Here is a 17,983-nt window from a genome sequence, read left to right on the forward strand (position 1 = left end):
GATTGGCATCAAACAATGCAGGATAGGTACTTTGGGACAGGTACTGGGGCTTACAAAACTTGGGAGCCCTGCTCTATGAGTACTGGGTGTGATAAAGACATGCTTAAGAGGTTCAGGAACTGTATATGATGTATTTTGTTACATATCTATTTCTTTAAAGCACAGGTGAGAAACTTGGGGGGGGGGGGACATGCCAGTGGGTGGCCTGGCTGCATGCAAAGGCGGCAGGGCCAAAAGGAAATATGAGTAGAGCGGCTTGTGACCTTTTCACACAACAGGTCTCATTCCAGCCATGCGAAATCAGGAGTTTCTAACCCCTACCTTACATACCTGCCCATTCTCCATTCAGGCAGGTGTGAAGCATTATCACAGGTCACAAACAATTCCGGCTAGGCAAAAACACTTGAGGAGAGTGTGAAACAGGACCAGTGAGCTGTGTGGTCTGTGAGGAGATGTGAGGGCCAGACAGAGACAACTGGAGGGACACATCTGACTCCCAGACCTGAAGTTTCCCCACTGTGCTTTAAAGGAATATGGAAAAAGATAGGAGATGGCGTTGAACAGGCATGGCGAAAGGTGCTCAACATTGTCTCCTGAATGTTTTCTCTCTCTGGCCACCATCAGAATGTTAAAAGTTCCTTGTTTCTGCCTGGTGATTCTAAGCGAAAATTAAGACAATCCACCAGAAGGGTTGCCACTGATAATATGATTCTGCCTGCATGCAGATTCATACTTTAGAGGGGGCCCTTACTCTGTATGTATTCCACACCACCTGAGGTATGACTGATCATGGTGGACATGAGAGAGCAGAACTTCTTAACAATTGTGCCCAAGCTAAGGAAGCTGCGTGCTGCATGATATTTGGGTAAGCACGTTTTTAAAATCTCCCTCTAGAAGTCAGCTAAAACATTCCTGTTCAGATGTGCTCCTCTTTAGTGTATTCCTGATTTGACATCTGTTGTTGATTGCTGCCACCTTGTCCTTTTATCTCTTCCCTTCATAATTCTTATGGCTGCTGTTGTTCTATTGTGATTTTATTCAGACTGTGAGCTGTGTTGTAGAAGGGTGGGATACAAATGTGTTAATAACTGGGTAGATAAATCGTTAGTAAAAAGGAAATATGGGTGACTCCTGACATTAACTTTTCTTCTTTAAAAAAAACACCAAAATTAGATCACGTAATTAGCACTCAGCTTCTGAGCACTGACATTTGTGGAATTACATTTATGCAAACAAATTCCACTCATGTAGTTTTGAAAGACTGAATTCTTTCTTAATAGAAAAATAATGCTCAAGCTCTCTCGTTGGTATTCAGCAACTCAAGAAAACTAGGAAAACATATATATGGGAGAATACCGATAAAAACTTTCAATTGGGAAAAGTACAATGCAGAAAAATATGTTTAAATTCAAGTCAAGCATGAATTGATGTCAGGAATTAGATTGTATAATAATAATAATAATAATAATAATAATAATAATAATAATAAATCTAGAATCCCTGTAGTTCACCAATGATATCTGTACACTTAATGCTTAGCTAAACTGGAATAACAGATCCCAAGAATGAACTCTTGCTTAAGAACCTAAGATGTTATCTGTTGGATCAGCTCAAGGGAATTGTCCAACAGACCTTGCAAGAGTTTTAGCAACCAGCAGGACCAGGTGGCCACCTGAAGTTGCCCAGTGGTCCATCAGTGGACCATGTTCTACCCCTGCTGTGATAGTCCCAACAAACAAGCTGCTTATTCATTTTTATTTTTATTTTTGTAATACTCAGCTTCTCATTGGGGTCACTGACTAGTATTTATTCCTAATATCAGCAGACTTCTTTCAGCAGAGACTCTGAACTCCTACATGCTAAATGATGCACCACCATCTTCAAACCTTACTTACAACTTGTGAATGTACATTGATTTTTTAAATCCTCTGTGGGGCAACTGGTGCTTTAAGCAAGATTTGTTTTAAGAAACTATAGCTTAACATGATTGGCTCAGTGTAATGTGCGAACCCAGCCACTGTAATGGTTCTTGCCCATCTTGCTAAGACTTATCAGGCATTGCAATAGTTCCACTGCAGGCCCCTGGTGTGCAGCAAACTCTGCACAGTAAGTTCATTTTGCATCGGATCTAGCTTGGAGCAAATTTTCATTCCACAAAGTCCCTAGCAATGTAAATGTAAATGGCAGTGTCAATATTGAGCCTGACATAAATGATAGCCTTTGAACAAATGAAATGTAGATCGCTTTATTGGATTCAATTACATATCAAATTGGACAACTTGAAAACAAAGCACAATAAAAACTGGAAGACATTTATTAGGGTAACTGTTTTTGAAATCCCAACAGACATAAATATAAATAGGAGTTAGATAGTAAAAATCCTATTGTATTCAAAGAGCAAGCAAACATTCTGCCATTGCCTAACCATTTTTAAAATGCTAACACAGACAGCATGTTTTAAAATTCCAGGTCCTACTGCTCTGTTGTGAAAGGAAACAGAGAAAATTTGTACCACCTTCTGCTTAAGTTTGTGAAGGCCAGAGAATAAAAAGGGTGGAGGTAGGGATGACAGTGACAATTAAAGATTTAAAATAGTAGTCTTTTGCCATAAAGTAAAGCAGTCTATATTTCAGTTCCAGTATTTTAATAAAACGCATTCATCTGTGTGTAAAATTCTGCAATTTCCTTGTAATATATGGTTTTGAACCCATATTAAATGTTTAAATTAAATTACAAAGATAGAAGACCTCTTTTAAACATGTTATGCTGTCAAATTAGAAAATACCTCCTTTTGGGGGGGGGTAGTTTCCCATTAAGTAGCTCCAGCCATTTGATTCAGGTGAGAAACTGTGTACACAGGACTAGTTACTGCAAGTTGTTCCCCATCTACCTGAGAATACACACAGGAAGCCTGACAGGACTGCAGGTGAAGGTGTTTGTTGTGGACATAAGTGATATGGGAAGCCAATTTAAGTATTTGAACTTAAATATAGTTAAATATAGTGTCCTATAGTTTGAGTGACTAGAAAGGTTTATCATTTTTGGCAGTGGAGTTCTGAGACAGGGAGAGGTTTGATGCATGACAAGGGAAAGTCTGAGAAAGAAGGCTTGCAGTAGTCAAGGCAGGAGGTGACCAGAGCATGAGCTTCAAGCCCAATCCTATGCATGTCTACTCAGAAGTAAGACCCATTGAGTTCCATGAGGCTTGTTCCTAAGTATATACAGAATGACAGTCTTAGTTAGGCATGGACCAGTTTCACAAACATTGCACAAGGGAAGAAAGAACATCAGCATACACCATATGTCATACAATCCTGTCCAGTTGATATTTATTTGTATACAAAATCCTCAGAGACAAAGAAAGTATGCAAGAAGATAAGCAAACAAGATCTGTGCCATTTGTTAACTTTTTGTTTCGGGGTTGCATTGATCCAAGCACAATATAAGACTTCTCTCTGTGCTACTGAGCAGCTCAAATCAGTTACAGCATTTTAAACAAACTTTTAATTTGTATATGAATGTGTTTCATTTCAGTTTCCCCCCCACCCTCCGCCCCGATATGAAACAAGGCACTTTTATAGCCAAGGAAAGCAAAGACGCAACTTTGTTCATCTTTTGTACAACCTTTTCTCCTGGCAAGATTTTGAATCTGTTTGCCTCTCTCTCTCTTTTTCCATGGGAACTGTTTGGTAAGAGCCGACATTAGAGCTGAGAAAGCTTTGTGTGTGTTTTCCCCCTTTGCCTGGTTTCTGTGTCTGTGTGTGCAGGCATGCATTCATTAACGTAATTCCTCTACATTCAACAACGGTGCATCATAAACCAGAGAGAGAGAGAGAGAGAGAGAGAGAGAGAGAAGACCTCATAAATATTTAGATTCTCCAGTCTACCTTCCAAAGCTAAGTGGGTGAAAAAGAAGAGAGCATTTAGTAAGGACTTGGTCAAAATTAATCTGCATGTGAACCAAAATGGGTTACAAAGGGATGAAAAGGTGGTGGAAACTAGCATACAAACCCGCAGTCTCCAGGGGGTCATTCATCTTGTTCTTGTCAATACATCCCACTCTCACTGCCTAGCTGCTTTCTGCGCATGACCAAACAGACAGGCTTTGCAAAGACAATATGGCAAAGGACTGTGTATTTTGTCCCATCGTGCAGGGCATTAAAAAAAAAAAGTAAAGTAAAATGCTTTACATTTTGGGAATAGCTGCTTGGCTTTACTGCATGCCCCCTCTTTTTGCTTGCTATCCCCTTCCTCTGCAAATTGGCATCTTTGCCCAGTACTGTACATACATCAACCCAAAGGGTCCAAATTAAGAAATTCTTGGACACTAGTAGTTAATGCTGGAAGAGGCAGGGTAAAAGTTAGATCATATGGTCTGATGAGTACAATTTGAAAACAACTTAGAAATGACTGTTATCTATAATATGAAACAAAACTACAAAAAATGCAGGTAGTTCACAGTGAAATAAGTAAAAATGCAATAAAAAATATCCACCTTTGCAGAAACCTTAGTTAGCTCGTGTGACTTATATCTTATTGTGGTACTGACAAGAAAACAAAGGCAGTAACAAATAGTTATGCTTATTTGAGAATTAACATGAACTGATAGTCTGCTTTCACACAGAGGATTAATGAGGGTTTGTTCTAAGAATATGTGCCATGCTACAGTAGAATAATGCCACTGCATAAATCAGATAGTAAGCATGAAACATACTTAATGCACACATCAATTTGTATTTATGTTATACTCTGAATTGGCTTATCGCTCTATATATTCAAAACTTTCAAATTGCCCAAAAGCATTTGCAGGGTTTCTCTTGCAATCTGGGATGAACAGGGTTCAAAACTTTGCTTGCCTGTGAAGTTCTCTGAAAAATTACTTTCTTTTGGTCTAACTTACCTTGCAGGATTGCTCTGAGGATAATATGCACAATAACTATTTATATGCTGTCTCAAATATCTTGGGTGGCCTACAGATGTGATAGAGCAGGGGTACCTAAATTTTTTCAAAGATGACCAGATTTGAAGAAGTGAACATGCATGGGGGCTGATCAAACTTGTTGAGCTTTTTTTAGGATTTGACCCCGATAAATAAACTGCCACAGGGGCCGGATAAAACCAGCTGGGGGGCTGGATTAGGCCCCCAGAACGGACTTTGGACATGCCTGTGATAGAGCAATAAATAATGTGAAGACTCTGAACTGAGCATGTGAACTGTCACCACAGAGGTTGTCAACTCTATTTGTGACGATGCACGATGGTTGATTTACACAAAGGAACTCAGTATTTGATGTTACAATTGAATGATGAATGTGCATGTGAAGACCAGCCCTTGTTCAAATCTATTACTTCCATGTTTACTGCCTGGGAGAAAAATTGAATCAGAACTGAAAGCAGGAGACACACACACCACAGTAGCCCAAATGAGCCCTTTCCAGTTTTCAGTAGAGCTGTACTATTACTTCCGCAGTCACCTGTCCATAGATACAATCTAAATGGCAATGGCCAATTCCCCACAGCACTATATCACTAACTCGTGTTCAGTTTTTTATCTGCTAGAATTCTAAAATCGTTCTGGAAGTGTTGCTTTCTCACTTATTATGCCCCATCTTGTACTTGTGCATTTCAAGTTTTATATGTGTAGGAATGTGATGTTATACATGCCTTTGCAAATCTCATTTTGTCACTATGTACAATGGCTGGAATCTAAAGAGCTGCTTAAGATTCATGCAAAGGACTTCCATCCTTGTTTGAATAGCTGACCCCAATGTCACGGCTTTTGAAACTCCTCTCATTTTCAAAAGAAGTTTGCCATGCGGCATAAGGTATTTGAGAAAAACAAAGTCTAGAGCACTCTTCAGCTGATACAACTGATTGCATAGTTCTTTTATTTCACGACAACATTTTGCTCAGCAGTGTTGGGACTACAGAAACCACCTCAAAATAATTCAAAGCTGTTGAAGGGACTATCCAAGTTCTTGGCATGATGGAAAATGGAAAGAGAACTGACAAATGCAGTGGAGAAGATACATGGGTTTTTTTGTTCGTATTAGTATAAAGATTTTACAAAAAATACTTGGATCCAGACCTTAGAGCAGTGGAGTTCTGCTACATGACACTCCCACTGGCAGAAGGGAGATGATTTTGAAAAACATATTTTCATGAATTCCCCCTTCTCCATGCAACCCATTGCTTCTGAAAGTCTATTCTGGGACGTAAGAGAACCTTCTGTAAGTGGGAGGGACATTTGGGCCTGCAAGACAAATTTAGAGGAAATAATCCCTTCCCCTTCTGCCACTGGGAACTTGTTGGATTCGAGGAGTCCACTCATTTGCCCAAGGAGGGCATGTCTGGATTTACCCTGTGGATAATATTCAACTTAAGTTTTGCTCAGGTCAGACAAACTGAAATGAATGAAAAATGGCTAAGTAGGTCCATTAATTTCAGTGGGTCTACTCTGATTAAAACTTAGTTGAATACCACTTTGTGTGCTTTTGTTACTCACAGTCCAACATGAATGGGGAGAGACTTATAGTTAAGTCCTAGAAGTCTTTCTTCATTTGTGTTGGGACTCGGAGTAGCAGACACATGCATACAACATAAGTTGTATTCAAGGTCACAAGTCACAACTTTCTGAATCATCATGGAATATGCAGGGGAGAGATTGTGCTGGACCACCAAGGGGCAAGATTTTCCATCTGTCTGCCCCACCCCTTGACTGGGGCCTTAATAAGAAAGAGCAGCTCCCTAAGGGTTTTCTCCTGCTCTCCCTGACATTTTTGTGGGAACTATACTTTGCCTTTAGCAGGAATATGAATGCATTTTGATTGTAGTCTTTTTTTAAAAAATGTATTTGTTGTCCTAAACTTTTCTAAGCTGAATTTTTTTTATTTGAAATTTGTTTTTGTGCATAAACCATCTGCTGCCTTGGGGGTCTTTTGGCAAAAAGGCAGTACAGAAATAAACTCTATTTATTTGCCTAGTACTGTTATCAGCATTTCTCATAAAAAGCAGTATATGTCTAGATCAATCAGAATGGGAGTGCTGATTTCTTGATTCTGATTCAGTTTACACATGACTGGAGAAATCCAAGCTGCTTGGTTACTTACATATTTAGTGCTTGAACCTGGACATGATGAATATTCTTAAACCTCTAAATAGGGTCAATGCCATTTGGGGGTGTGAATCCAAGATTACATCATTCTAGAACTAAAAGTATATATGACAAGCGCTTGGCTAACTGAAAACAAAAATCTAGAACACTGTAAATAAAGCTTCAATTATTTGGAACCAATTTGTTCTGGTTTCTGACCCATTTTTCACACGGAAACTGCCTTCACTGGAGAAGCACATCGGGAGTACATCTCTACTAATTTCCCAGTTCTATGTTTCTTTCAATACTATCAACCATGGAATCCTTCTGGTCAGGCTTTCTATACAGGGAGTTAATGGCATGGTATTTTGCTGGTGGTTCTCTTTCCATTTCTCAGGTGCCAGGAACTCAGGTTGTTCCACCCCCTTAGAAACCTCTGGGGTGGGGAGCCAAAGAGGGAACATTATTTTCAGCAGCCTCTAAGCTGTGGAACTCACTTCTCATACAGTTGCATCTGGCACCATCATTATGCAGCTTTTGGCAAATGCTGAAGATGCAACCCTTTACCCTAGCTTGAGATGTATATTTGTAGGGCCAACCTTATTTCTCTAATTTTAAGTTGCTTTCAACTATTTTTAATATTGGTGATACCCACCATGGGATCCTGGAGTGAAGGATGGGTAATTGTTGTTATAATAATAATAATAATAATAATAATAATAATAATAATAAAAATACCTGCAGAGCCAATTCAAGAAGGTGGTGCTGGGGAAATACTGTTTAACGCTGTTAAACATTTATGCTATGGCATCCCATTAGATTATCTTGTCCTCATCTACATAAAATCTTTGAGAGGTAACATTCAACTCTCTTTCTCCTTTATATAAGATTCAGATGAGGCAACGGAAGTACTGATTTAGTGCCCAGATGACCTCAATGTGGGTGAACAAATTGAAGCTCAGTCATGACAAGAAAGTGGAGGTGAACACCGTATCCCATAGTCGAATTCGACTGGCCGTAACCGTCCAGGGATTCTTTACCTTACCTTTGTCCTACCAGTTGCTATGCTTCCAGGATAAAAATATATAAGCCATGTTTTTGTAATCTCCAAATTAGGTACTACAGTATTCTGTACTTGGAGCTGCCATTGAAGATTGATATGGCACCGTTCAGAATACAGCAGCTAGGCAACAAAAATGGAACTGAACATTAGAAATATAACTTGCCTCCTCTGGCTTCAGGCTCATCTCCAAACACTGATGCTAAACTTTAAAACCATACATGGTGTGGGAACCTGTGCACCTGAGGGAGCATTAACCTGTCTGCACATTACTATCTTTCTCAGGTGCTTCTGTCATCTGAAGCAAGTGCCTGTGGAGAAGATACACTGAATTGTGGAACTTTATTGCCATAGAGGCTAACTAGTGAAAACACTCATTTTTGGGGGCATCAGGTGGAGACTATAAAACTGAAGGATGTTATAAGGTACAAAGATTTGTTAAATAAACAAGTAGAAATGGGCTTTTCACTGTATTTGATAATTGTATTTTGTGATATACCCAAGCATCAATTGGTGGGGATGGGTGGTATAAAATTACATTTATTACTATCACACAGACGACTGGATTTCTAAAACAATTTCCTAATTCTGTAAGTGAACAGATGACCATGCGAAAGGTATACATTCAAACAACAAACGAAACCCTTGTTTAAAACAAACAAACAGGAAGGACCTCACAACACACACTCATTTTAAATTTGAACTCTAGAACCTGGTTCTTCTGTTATATGAGCAATATATAGTATTCCCTTTTCTCATCCAAAAAGAAGAACAGCCACTATCTTTTTTCTATAGAATTAAATTTTTATATTTAAGTCTCCACACAGTTACAATAAACATTTTTGCAAAGAATACTAGCAGGTGATTTATTTGGCGGCCTGTGTGAAGTGAGTTGCCACTTTGCTAAAAATTTGACCATCTAAATGTGGAACAAAGCTGAAAATCAGGTCAGCACTTGTAGTAAGTCAGAGGAATGTTTCAAGAGTGTCAATAGACTTTTGGCAGATGAAATGATCAAAATGAAGCCAGAAAATGCTCACAGTTCCTTTTTTATTTTTTTGTGTGACCCTGTGTGAGTTGCAACAGTGAAGAAAGCACTCTTGAGAAGCACTTAAAAGAAGACAGAATATGATAGACTAGGTAGGTGCAGAATGTGGCCCTCAAGGCACCTGCACTTTGCCACGATTAATGTCTCAGCTAGCTGGCAAATTCTGCAAAGATTATTACAAACCGGAGCCATTTTCTATTTTAGGGTAGGAAAAGGAAGGAAGCTAGCAAAACAAAGCTATGAGATTGGGTCACACCCAGGGAATGTGTGATCACCAGATTTGATGTGACAAGGTCACATGGAGAATTATGTCTCCCCTTTGTTGCCATTTCAATGGGAAGAACAGACTAATCCCATGGCAATTTGAGCAGTTGCCTAGTGACAATATTAAACAAGACTCATGAAAGCATCAGGATCTTCCTGAAAAGAACACGAGAGCAGGTAAGTTGTGCACATGTGTAAGTGAGGAGTAGCCACATGGAGGAGAGTGAAATAAGATGCCACTGGATCCATAAACAAAGCAACTGAGGGGTAAAAAGAACAGAACTCTAGATTAAACAAATGCCTTTTAGATTGCCTGCAGAAGTACTTGTGCATTTCAAGGCACAGACAGAGGTCTTTAGCCTAAACAATGTTCACTGATCACACTAATCATAGAATGGTAGAGTTGGAGGGGGCCACAAAGGTCATCTAGTCCAACCCTCTGCAGTGCAGGAATCCTTTTCCTAGCGTAGGGTTTGATCCCATGACCCTGAGGTTTAGAGTCTCATGCTGTACTAGCTGAGCTATCCCAGCTGTATTAAATCAGCTGCATTCTGAAGGATCAGTTCAAAGACTTTCTATTTGGTGCTTCAGGCCTCTTCAGATACTTCTAAAGCTACAAACAAAAAAGGCCAAACTAGACATGATGGGATCCACCATGCTAATGGCTCATGTCTGAAAACAGGGTATGCAAAGTGGGTTTTACAACAAAAGTTGAGCTGAATACTCCATCTTACTCTGTTGCCACATACAGTACATTTTTATCCCAGCCTGGCTGCAATCACAAAACATGTGAGAAATGATGGAAAGAAACAATGTTTGAAGTGATGGAGAGTGAGTGGGTGGTGGTGATGTTAAGCAATCGTAGGGATGTTATTTTCACCCACGGGTCCTTCTCATTGTAAAAAGTGGACCCTCATGGTTTTAGATGAAAATGGAGCAGACATGAATAGCCAGCTGTGGCTGCTACTGTCACATCTAGTTTGGTCCTGTAGTACATGTTTTAACATGTGATTTTGTTAAAGTGCTTATCTCTGGCTAGACCATGCTCCATTATAAACATACCTCTAAGCAAGCATGTTTAGGATGGGGCTACGAGATACTGTTTTTTCTAGATCTGAAAATAAGCCACGTTGAAAGAAAACATTTTAAAAGTTTAGCCTATACATTTGTAAAGTTTGTTTCTCTATCATATATATTAAGCACAGATGCAAAACGAAGGAAAAAATAGTACCTTGCACTTGAACACAAATAACATTATATATATATATATATATATATATATATATATATATATATATATAAACTTTAGTAGAACCAACATTATTAATAGAAGCTGACACAACTTCCCTCTAAATTTCAGGGCAAATGTTTGATTGAATTTGACATTAGCCCTGTAAAGCACTAGTACTCACTTCAGTTCTTGGGGGAAGTACCATAATATTTTGATTCACAAAATAATTGGATGCATTCATAAGGATAATACTGTATAAATGCAGTTCATTAAAATAGCTTTGTCAAGTAATAAATGTTATCAATATCCCTTTGTTTAAATATGGAGAACTGCATAAACAAACAAGAACTTCTCTCATATTTACCTTAATGTGTTTTACACATCAATTTTAGTAGGAATTTCTGAGTAACACTCTAAACCTGAGCACACTTCTGTAGGGCAAGACTTGTTGAACAAAGTGCAATATGCTTTTGAATAAATAGGGGACATGTGCTTGGCAAGTCCCTCTGAATTATTTTTTTCAAATATACCTCACCTAGAATAGAAATCTGTCTTGCAGTCTGATCCTGTGTACATTTTCTCAGAATGCTTCGGAGAAGTAAATAAACACTTCCATGAAAGTGTGTATGGGATTGATTCTATTTTTAAGGCAATTTTTTTTGGAGGAGGTAGAACATACACTATATAAGGAGGGAACCAACATGAATGTTAACACCGAAAAAAGTAGTACATGTGGGCGTGACGACTGAAAAAGAAAAGGAATCCGGTTACTTCGGTATGATCTGTTTCACGTGTGTTGCGGCTGAACAAGCAGCAAAAAAGGCGTCCACCTTGGAACAACGAAAGAAAGACAATGTCTGCCCTTTGAAATACTGCTTACATTCACATTTACGTAAATTTGATGTAAATAGGGGTGAATTTAAAAGGAGAGAGAACTGTGGCATCGATGCGGCTGCCGTACGCGTTGAAAACCCTGAGAAAGAGAAGCGGGTGGGGGAAGAGAAGGGAGAATCCGTGCAGCCCGTTTGGGTGGGTGGAGGGAGGGCGGTCTGGAGCCTTGCAAATTCTGCGGACCACAATGACAGTTGCAGGATCAGGTAACACCCGTCCTTGGCTAAAAGAGGCGGGGGGTGCTTAGGAAAGGTTTAAGCACTGAAAACCTCGCGGGGGGGGGAGCAGCAGGTGCTGGGCTTCGTTTCGTATGCCAAGTTGCCTCCTTGGTCGAGCATGCAAGAGCTGGGAGGAAGGCGAGGACGGCCACAGCTTCTGCGCTTGGAGGGAGAGGGCGGTCCTGGATGGAAAAGCAACGGTCCGCGCCTACTCCCCACCCCTTTTAAGGGATTCTGACAACGGGGCCGCGGCCGGCTTGTGTTCTTGTGCGGCGGCCGCCGGGCACGCCAGATTTCAGGGACACCAAAAGAAAGCCTTCGCTGCTGCACGGGGCTTGTCCCCAAGGGAGAGCGCCCATGGAGGGGGGGAGCCGAGGCCCTCTGGGTGGGGAGGGCAGGCGAGCCACACGCAGGTTCCTGCCTCCACCTCATTCACAAGGATGCTCGCCCCGTGTGACCGTTAAAACAGCGTCAGTCTGCCGCTCCCCCGGCGGGAAGGAAAGGTGCGCCTGAGGGGAGGGATCCCGCGAGGCAGAGGCCAGCAGGACCCGGGAGCAAAAGGCAGCCTCGTGCGGGGAAAGTCCCCCCGTGAGACGACCGGGGCGGGGCTTGAGGGCGCCCGCGAGCAGCGCGCGGGAGGGCTGAGGTGGCCGCGAGGCGCGCCAACTGCCGAGCATCGCGCTGCCACGAGCGGCTGGCTCGGCGGTGCTGCGTTCCTGTGGCAAAAGGACGACACGGCTCCGCGCGTCAGGAGAGCCAGCGGGCGACACGTGCACACTACATATCGCAACCTTGGTGGGGAGTGAACGGGAGCCGAGCAAAGGAGAGTTCGCCAACGGGCGCATGTGCCTCGAGCTCCTTTCCCCCCACGGAGAAGCCGCTCTTCTCCCGTGCCGCTTCAAGGGGATCGAACAAAATTACTCTGGTTTCTCGCTCTGCGCAGGCGCACGGGGCTCCATTCAGCCTCGCCCCTCCCATTCCATTCCAACGCTTGGGGAGAGGCAGGGCCGCGGCACAATTGAAAGCGCGCGCGAGGGAGCGCGCGTATCCGTATCCCTCTAGGCGCATGCGTCTTAGTTAGAACCGCGACACAACCAGGACTTCCCCCCAGCCACCGGCACGTGACCGGGCCCCGCCCCAACGTAAGATCGGTGAAGTAACAAGAGTTTCTTTAAGGAGTTTCTAATCTCGTGCGCTCAGACGATTTTTCGTGGAAATTCGGCGGTGGTTCGGGGCGGGGGGGAGAGGCGCCAGCTGATGGTAACGCGCACGCGCGCCAAAAGCAACAACACCTTACCCCCCCTCCCCTCATATACATGTCGAACGTAAAAGTAGTCTTAAGGCGGCGGCACGAGATTGCTCGTGCGCGCGCGCGCCCCCGTCACACTGAAGCAGGCACATATACAGTATTGCGTTGCGTGTGTACATATCCGTGTGCGCAGCGCCGCCGCGTTCTTTTTGGCGCGCGGTAGTTGGATGCCCCCCATCCCTGCCGGGTTCCGCTCTGTTCTTCGTCAGGCGAGTCCCCAAGTCTCTCAGTAGGGGCGGGGCGGCCTGAGTCCGCCAAGTGGCGCTGCCGCCGCCGCTCGCTGATTAACGGCCGCCCCGCCCCTGCCTCCTTCGCTGCTGCCGCCCCTCCCCCGCCCCTCCCCTTCCCGCCGCCGCCGTTGCTTGCCTGCTACTGCCGCCGCCAGCGCTGAACTAAAGCGAACTCCGGAGCGAACTGAGGAGGAGAAAGACGAAGGAAGAAGAGGAGGAGGCACGGCGGCGGCGGCAGGACAGAGACTCGCCAGCCACAAGCAAACGGCACCAGCGGGAGGGGAGGGAGGCAGGCGGAGCGGGAGGCGAGGCGGCGGCATCACCACCAGCAGCAGCAGCAGAAGCAGCACCACCGGTGGCCGGGAACAGCCTTACAAGCGGCGGCGGCGGAGAGGACTCCTCGCGAAACAGTAGCCAAGCCCGCCCCCCGTTTGCCTGCCCGCCTCCCTCCCTCCCTTCCCCGCCGCGGAGACAGACCTGGGGGCAGCAGCGGCAGCCGCGCCGAGGAGAAGGAACCGCGGCCAACGTCTGCGTGTGCGGCGGCGGCGGGTGAGAGGAGGCGAAGCGGGCGGCGGCGAGGGAAACACCGGAGACTGCGCCGGCCGCGGGCGCACGGCGCTGTGGGGAAAGGCTTCCCGTGGGAGCGGCGACTGGAAATAGGGAGAAACGGCGGCGAAGGCGGCGAAGGAAGACTAGGGCGCAGCCCTCCGTGGTGGTGGTGGAGGCGGAGGGGTTGGGGGGGTTACCGAGTTTCCCCCTCTTATTTTTTTTCCTCCTCTCTCTGTCTCGCCCGGGACCCAGCGGCGTGTGCTTTGGTGGCTTCTTCGTTGACGGCGCCCCCCTTTTCCCCGCTCCCTCGTTTTCCTCCTTCTCACCCCCCCCCCGGTTTTAGGGGGGGAAAGGCCTCCTCCCCCCCCTCGCGCTTCAAGCCCACATAACACACACCCCGTCTCTTTCCCCGCCTGGCGGGCGCCCAGTGCGGTGGTTGGGCGAGTGCTGGTGCGGGCGCTCGCTCGCTCTCTCCCTGCGCTTGGAATATGGTTGGGGAAATGGAAACCAAGGAGAAGCCCAAGCCGAGCCCCGATTATCTGATGCAGCTGATGAACGACAAGAAGCTCATGAGCAGCCTCCCCAACTTCTGCGGGATATTCAACCACCTCGAGAGGCTGCTGGACGAAGGTAAATTCACCTCCCCACCCCCACCCCCACCCCCGAAAAATCAAGAGCAACTCTCTCTTTTTAGCCGTGGCTGTGAGGGGAAAACGGTTGTTTCTCTGTTGGGCCTCTACACCCTATACGGGATCCCCTTTGCCCTTCCCTCTCCCGTCCCGAAACGGGGAGTAGACTCTCCTCCCTTTCAATGGCGTCTTTCGGCCTTTCCTTCCCCCGTAAACAAAGGGGAGAGAAGCGGGAAGTCCCTTCGCAGAAGTTTCGGCCTTTGGGGACGAGGCGCTCGGGGAGGGAATAAAGTGTGGCTTTGTTGCGTTCCCTCATTTTTTCTGCGTAGCTGCGTTTTTAAGCGAGGGGGAAACGTCGCCGCCTCATTGAGGGGGGAAAGAAGGGGGGAGGGGAGCGAAAGAGCCCAGGAGGTGGTTTTATTTTGGAAAGGGTGTGAAAAGAGAGTTCTGAGGATTACGGTAGAAAAAAAAGTACGAAGGCGAAGTAGGCCGGGTGGCATGATTCATAGAAGTACTTGTGAACGAGTTTGCAGCCCGAAGAAATGAGGAACGGGGTGCTCTTGTTGTCGAGATTTGACTGGGAGGAGGGAGGTGGTGCAAACCCATTGCTGAGACTGGAGGTCTTAGCTCTCTCCTCCCCTGTTGGGTGGTAGCTCCGTCACAAAAAAGGAGTTTGTGCTTCAAGTTTGTGAGTAAACAGACCAAACTTTACTAGGTTTTGCCTTGGAAGAGTTTACACTGGAGAATAAGCGACTCCGAGTGTCAAGAACAAAACGCGAAACCGCCAGTGGCGTTGTTAAATACCCACCGCACGTTCCAGGCCATACACCTAATACTCCTGTTCCCACTCCCCTTCTGTAAAGTCACTTTTGTGGAATTAAGACCTGAATTTTTACTGTAATCTGTGGTGTAACTCTTAGCACACTTCAAAGTTTTTTTTGTTTAAAAAATCCTAATTGTATGCTTTCAAATGGCTTGAGGATTACACCCAAAGGCTTTGCAAAACAGTGCTCTCTTGTCTTATTTTTTAATCACGTGTTGAGTTCACTTGGATCTGAACCTGATTCCTTCCCCTCAAATCAAAACCCTGTCCCGAGAAATCATGAGTTTTGGCGTCCTATGAATTTTATGGGGGTAGTTTAAAACTTCAGTAGTTAGATATGAAAGATGTTGACATCTAATTTCAGTCATGGTTTTGGGTATTTTATTTTTCCAATTGAGAAAAGTTTATGCATAGTTTAAAATGGCCTTTGAAGGGTTTGTCTACACTTGAATTGGAAACGCTGTTAAGCATTTGTTTGATGTAAATAGTTGTGGGATGTTGATTTACAAACTGGAATTTTATTTCTGACTCTTGTTGGGATAACACTACTATAAAGGAGACAGACATTGAAAGGATGCTATTTAGGAAGTAGCTTCAGATTGTTAACATTTTTTCAGGAAGATTCCGTAGTATGAAATTAAGATACGAATTCGAGCAGTAGGTTCTAAAGTAACTAAATTGAGCACAGTTATAACAATGGATTGAAAAAGTTACTGAATCATCAGTTTGATTTGGAAAAGGGAGGCACAGTGACTTTGTCACAAGAACAAAAGAGCAGAACATCTCTGGTGTCAAAAGGATTTTCAAGAAGAATATGTGAGGTCACTGAATCTTTTGAGTGTGGTATAACCTTGGAACTTCGGAAGCCTTTGAATTGGCATCTCCCCTCCCCTGTTTTGTGCAAGTCCAAAACAAGATCTGAAAGTTATCTAATTCAACAATCAAGCTGTTTCTTGTCCCTCCCTTATTTTTCTCCCCTCTTCCCCTCCCCATCACTTTCTGGATAGCTCAAGGCAAAAGTTCAGCTGCCCCTTTAATTCTTTCTGCCTTTTCCTGTTTGTGTTGGCTCCTGGGTGGAAGAACTGCAAATGCTGAAAACTTTCTGGAATGTTGAAAAAATGTTCCATGCAAATTAAATGAATGATCTAAATGTTTTAAAATTTGAACACTAAGGGGCGCCAGTTCTTTCTTTTTGGAAAAAAAGATTGCAGATTTAAAGGCTTTTATAAACATTTTTGCCAAAATTGGCAAACTTAAACAGAAAATTTAAGAAGTATGTGAGATGTTGAACTTAAAGCAAGCATATTCACATATACTGTGCCTTTAGGTTTTATGATTGTGGTATAATCCCCACCCCCTTCTCAAAATATTGTAGAAAGGTTTGTGCAGTAAATGAAATCTGTGAAGTAATTAAAATTGCTGTTTAGTTGCTTGCTAATCATGAAATAGTTAACGTTTTTACTTCTGGATTTCTTAAATTGTATTCACATTAACAAAAACTAAGAAAACATTCTGGCAATTTGATAGTTTTGTAGAACAGGAGGCAGAAAGTTTGTTTCCCACCCTCTGTTATTATTGGTATGTCAAGCGGTTATGTCAAGCTCAAAGAGTGTAAAAGATAGCTAGTAATATTAGGGCTTGGAGCATTCTAATGGAATCTATACGTATTTGTGGAAAACTGCAGATAACGTCTGTATTTTTATAGGTCAGTTGATTGTATGGGTAAATATCAGTACCGTCCAAAATATTCTACATTTAATCATGCCTTTTCATATTCAAAGGTACAAAGAGATAAAGCTTCAATAATAGTGTAGATTCTCAAAATCATAGATTTTTGTTTTATTTATAAACAGCAGCAAAGTTATGTAAATTAACTTAATAAATATAAAGCTGCTTTTCTATTGGTTTATGGGAGCCTGTAGGAAGTGGAGGGAAGGGCTTTTCTTAGGTTAGAAGATCCTTTTGTTTCCCGCAATTGTCTGCTGAAAGTATTGCCACAAATTTTAGTCATGTATGCATTTTTTAAAGAAAGGAAAAAGTATCTATTTTTATGGGAATAGCAACTTGTTGAATTCCTTTTGTTTGTCTCCCCTTGTGTTATGAGTACACGGGGATTAAATATTTAATAAAGATGATGCTGAGCAAGCCAAATATCACGCTTCAACTGGAGATCGGCAAAGATATGTTCAGAGTTCATTTATGTGAGATTATTACTAGAAGCCCATATCCAGGTAGGATGAAGTTTCATTGACATCTATGTTCATTTTTTTTTTTAAAAAAAACCAAACAAATCTAAAATGAGTACAGAATGGCACTGTCACAGAAGCAAGATGTTTAACCTTCGCATCATGACTAATGCTACTGCCGCATAATGTATATATCTTCTTTCTTTGGCGATCACTCGTAGCTGAGTAAGATTGTCTTCCATGAATATGGTCTTAACAAGTGTGTCCATAGGTGACTGTGGAGGCCAACTCTGGATCCACACAACCTTGCACAGTGGAGACATAGGTTTCCGAACAGAAATTGGAGCCAAACTTGGTATGCTTTTGGTTCTGAGTATTCAGTATAAACATAGCCATTTGAATTGTATTTTTTAAAACCAATTACAAATATTACATTGAATCCCAAGTAATTA

The 17,983-nt window shown here is 43.1% G+C and overlaps 1 protein-coding gene and 1 long non-coding RNA gene across 20 annotated transcripts in view; one reads left to right on the forward strand and one right to left on the reverse strand.

Moving 5' to 3' along the window:
• Positions 1-2,793: 2,793 nt before the first annotated feature.
• On the reverse strand, positions 2,794-13,580 carry LOC310841658. Its single transcript, XR_014562663.1, has 2 exons — positions 13,481-13,580; positions 2,794-3,211 (listed from the first exon to the last, which is right to left on the reverse strand). It is a non-coding gene; the product is annotated as an uncharacterized lncRNA (long non-coding RNA).
• Positions 13,367-17,983, forward strand: part of QKI (QKI, KH domain containing RNA binding) — a 112,667-nt gene continuing 108,050 nt past the window's right edge. For 6 of the 19 annotated variants that reach the window (XR_014562543.1, XR_014562544.1, XM_083732698.1 and 3 more), the window contains exon 1: positions 13,435-14,523. Coding sequence is in view for 14 of the 19 variants with exons in the window: in XM_083732698.1 (XP_083588824.1) it covers positions 14,382-14,523 (142 nt within the window). In the remaining 5 variants the exon portion in view is untranslated. Of the gene's footprint in view, positions 14,524-17,983 lie in introns of all 19 variants that reach the window. The other 13 variants (XR_014562545.1, XR_014562546.1, XR_014562547.1 and 10 more) reach the window with 5 other exon arrangements.

Source organism: Podarcis gaigeae, assembly GCF_964106915.1.
Source record: "Podarcis gaigeae genome assembly, chromosome: 3".
NCBI classification, from domain to species: domain Eukaryota; kingdom Metazoa; phylum Chordata; class Lepidosauria; order Squamata; family Lacertidae; genus Podarcis; species Podarcis gaigeae.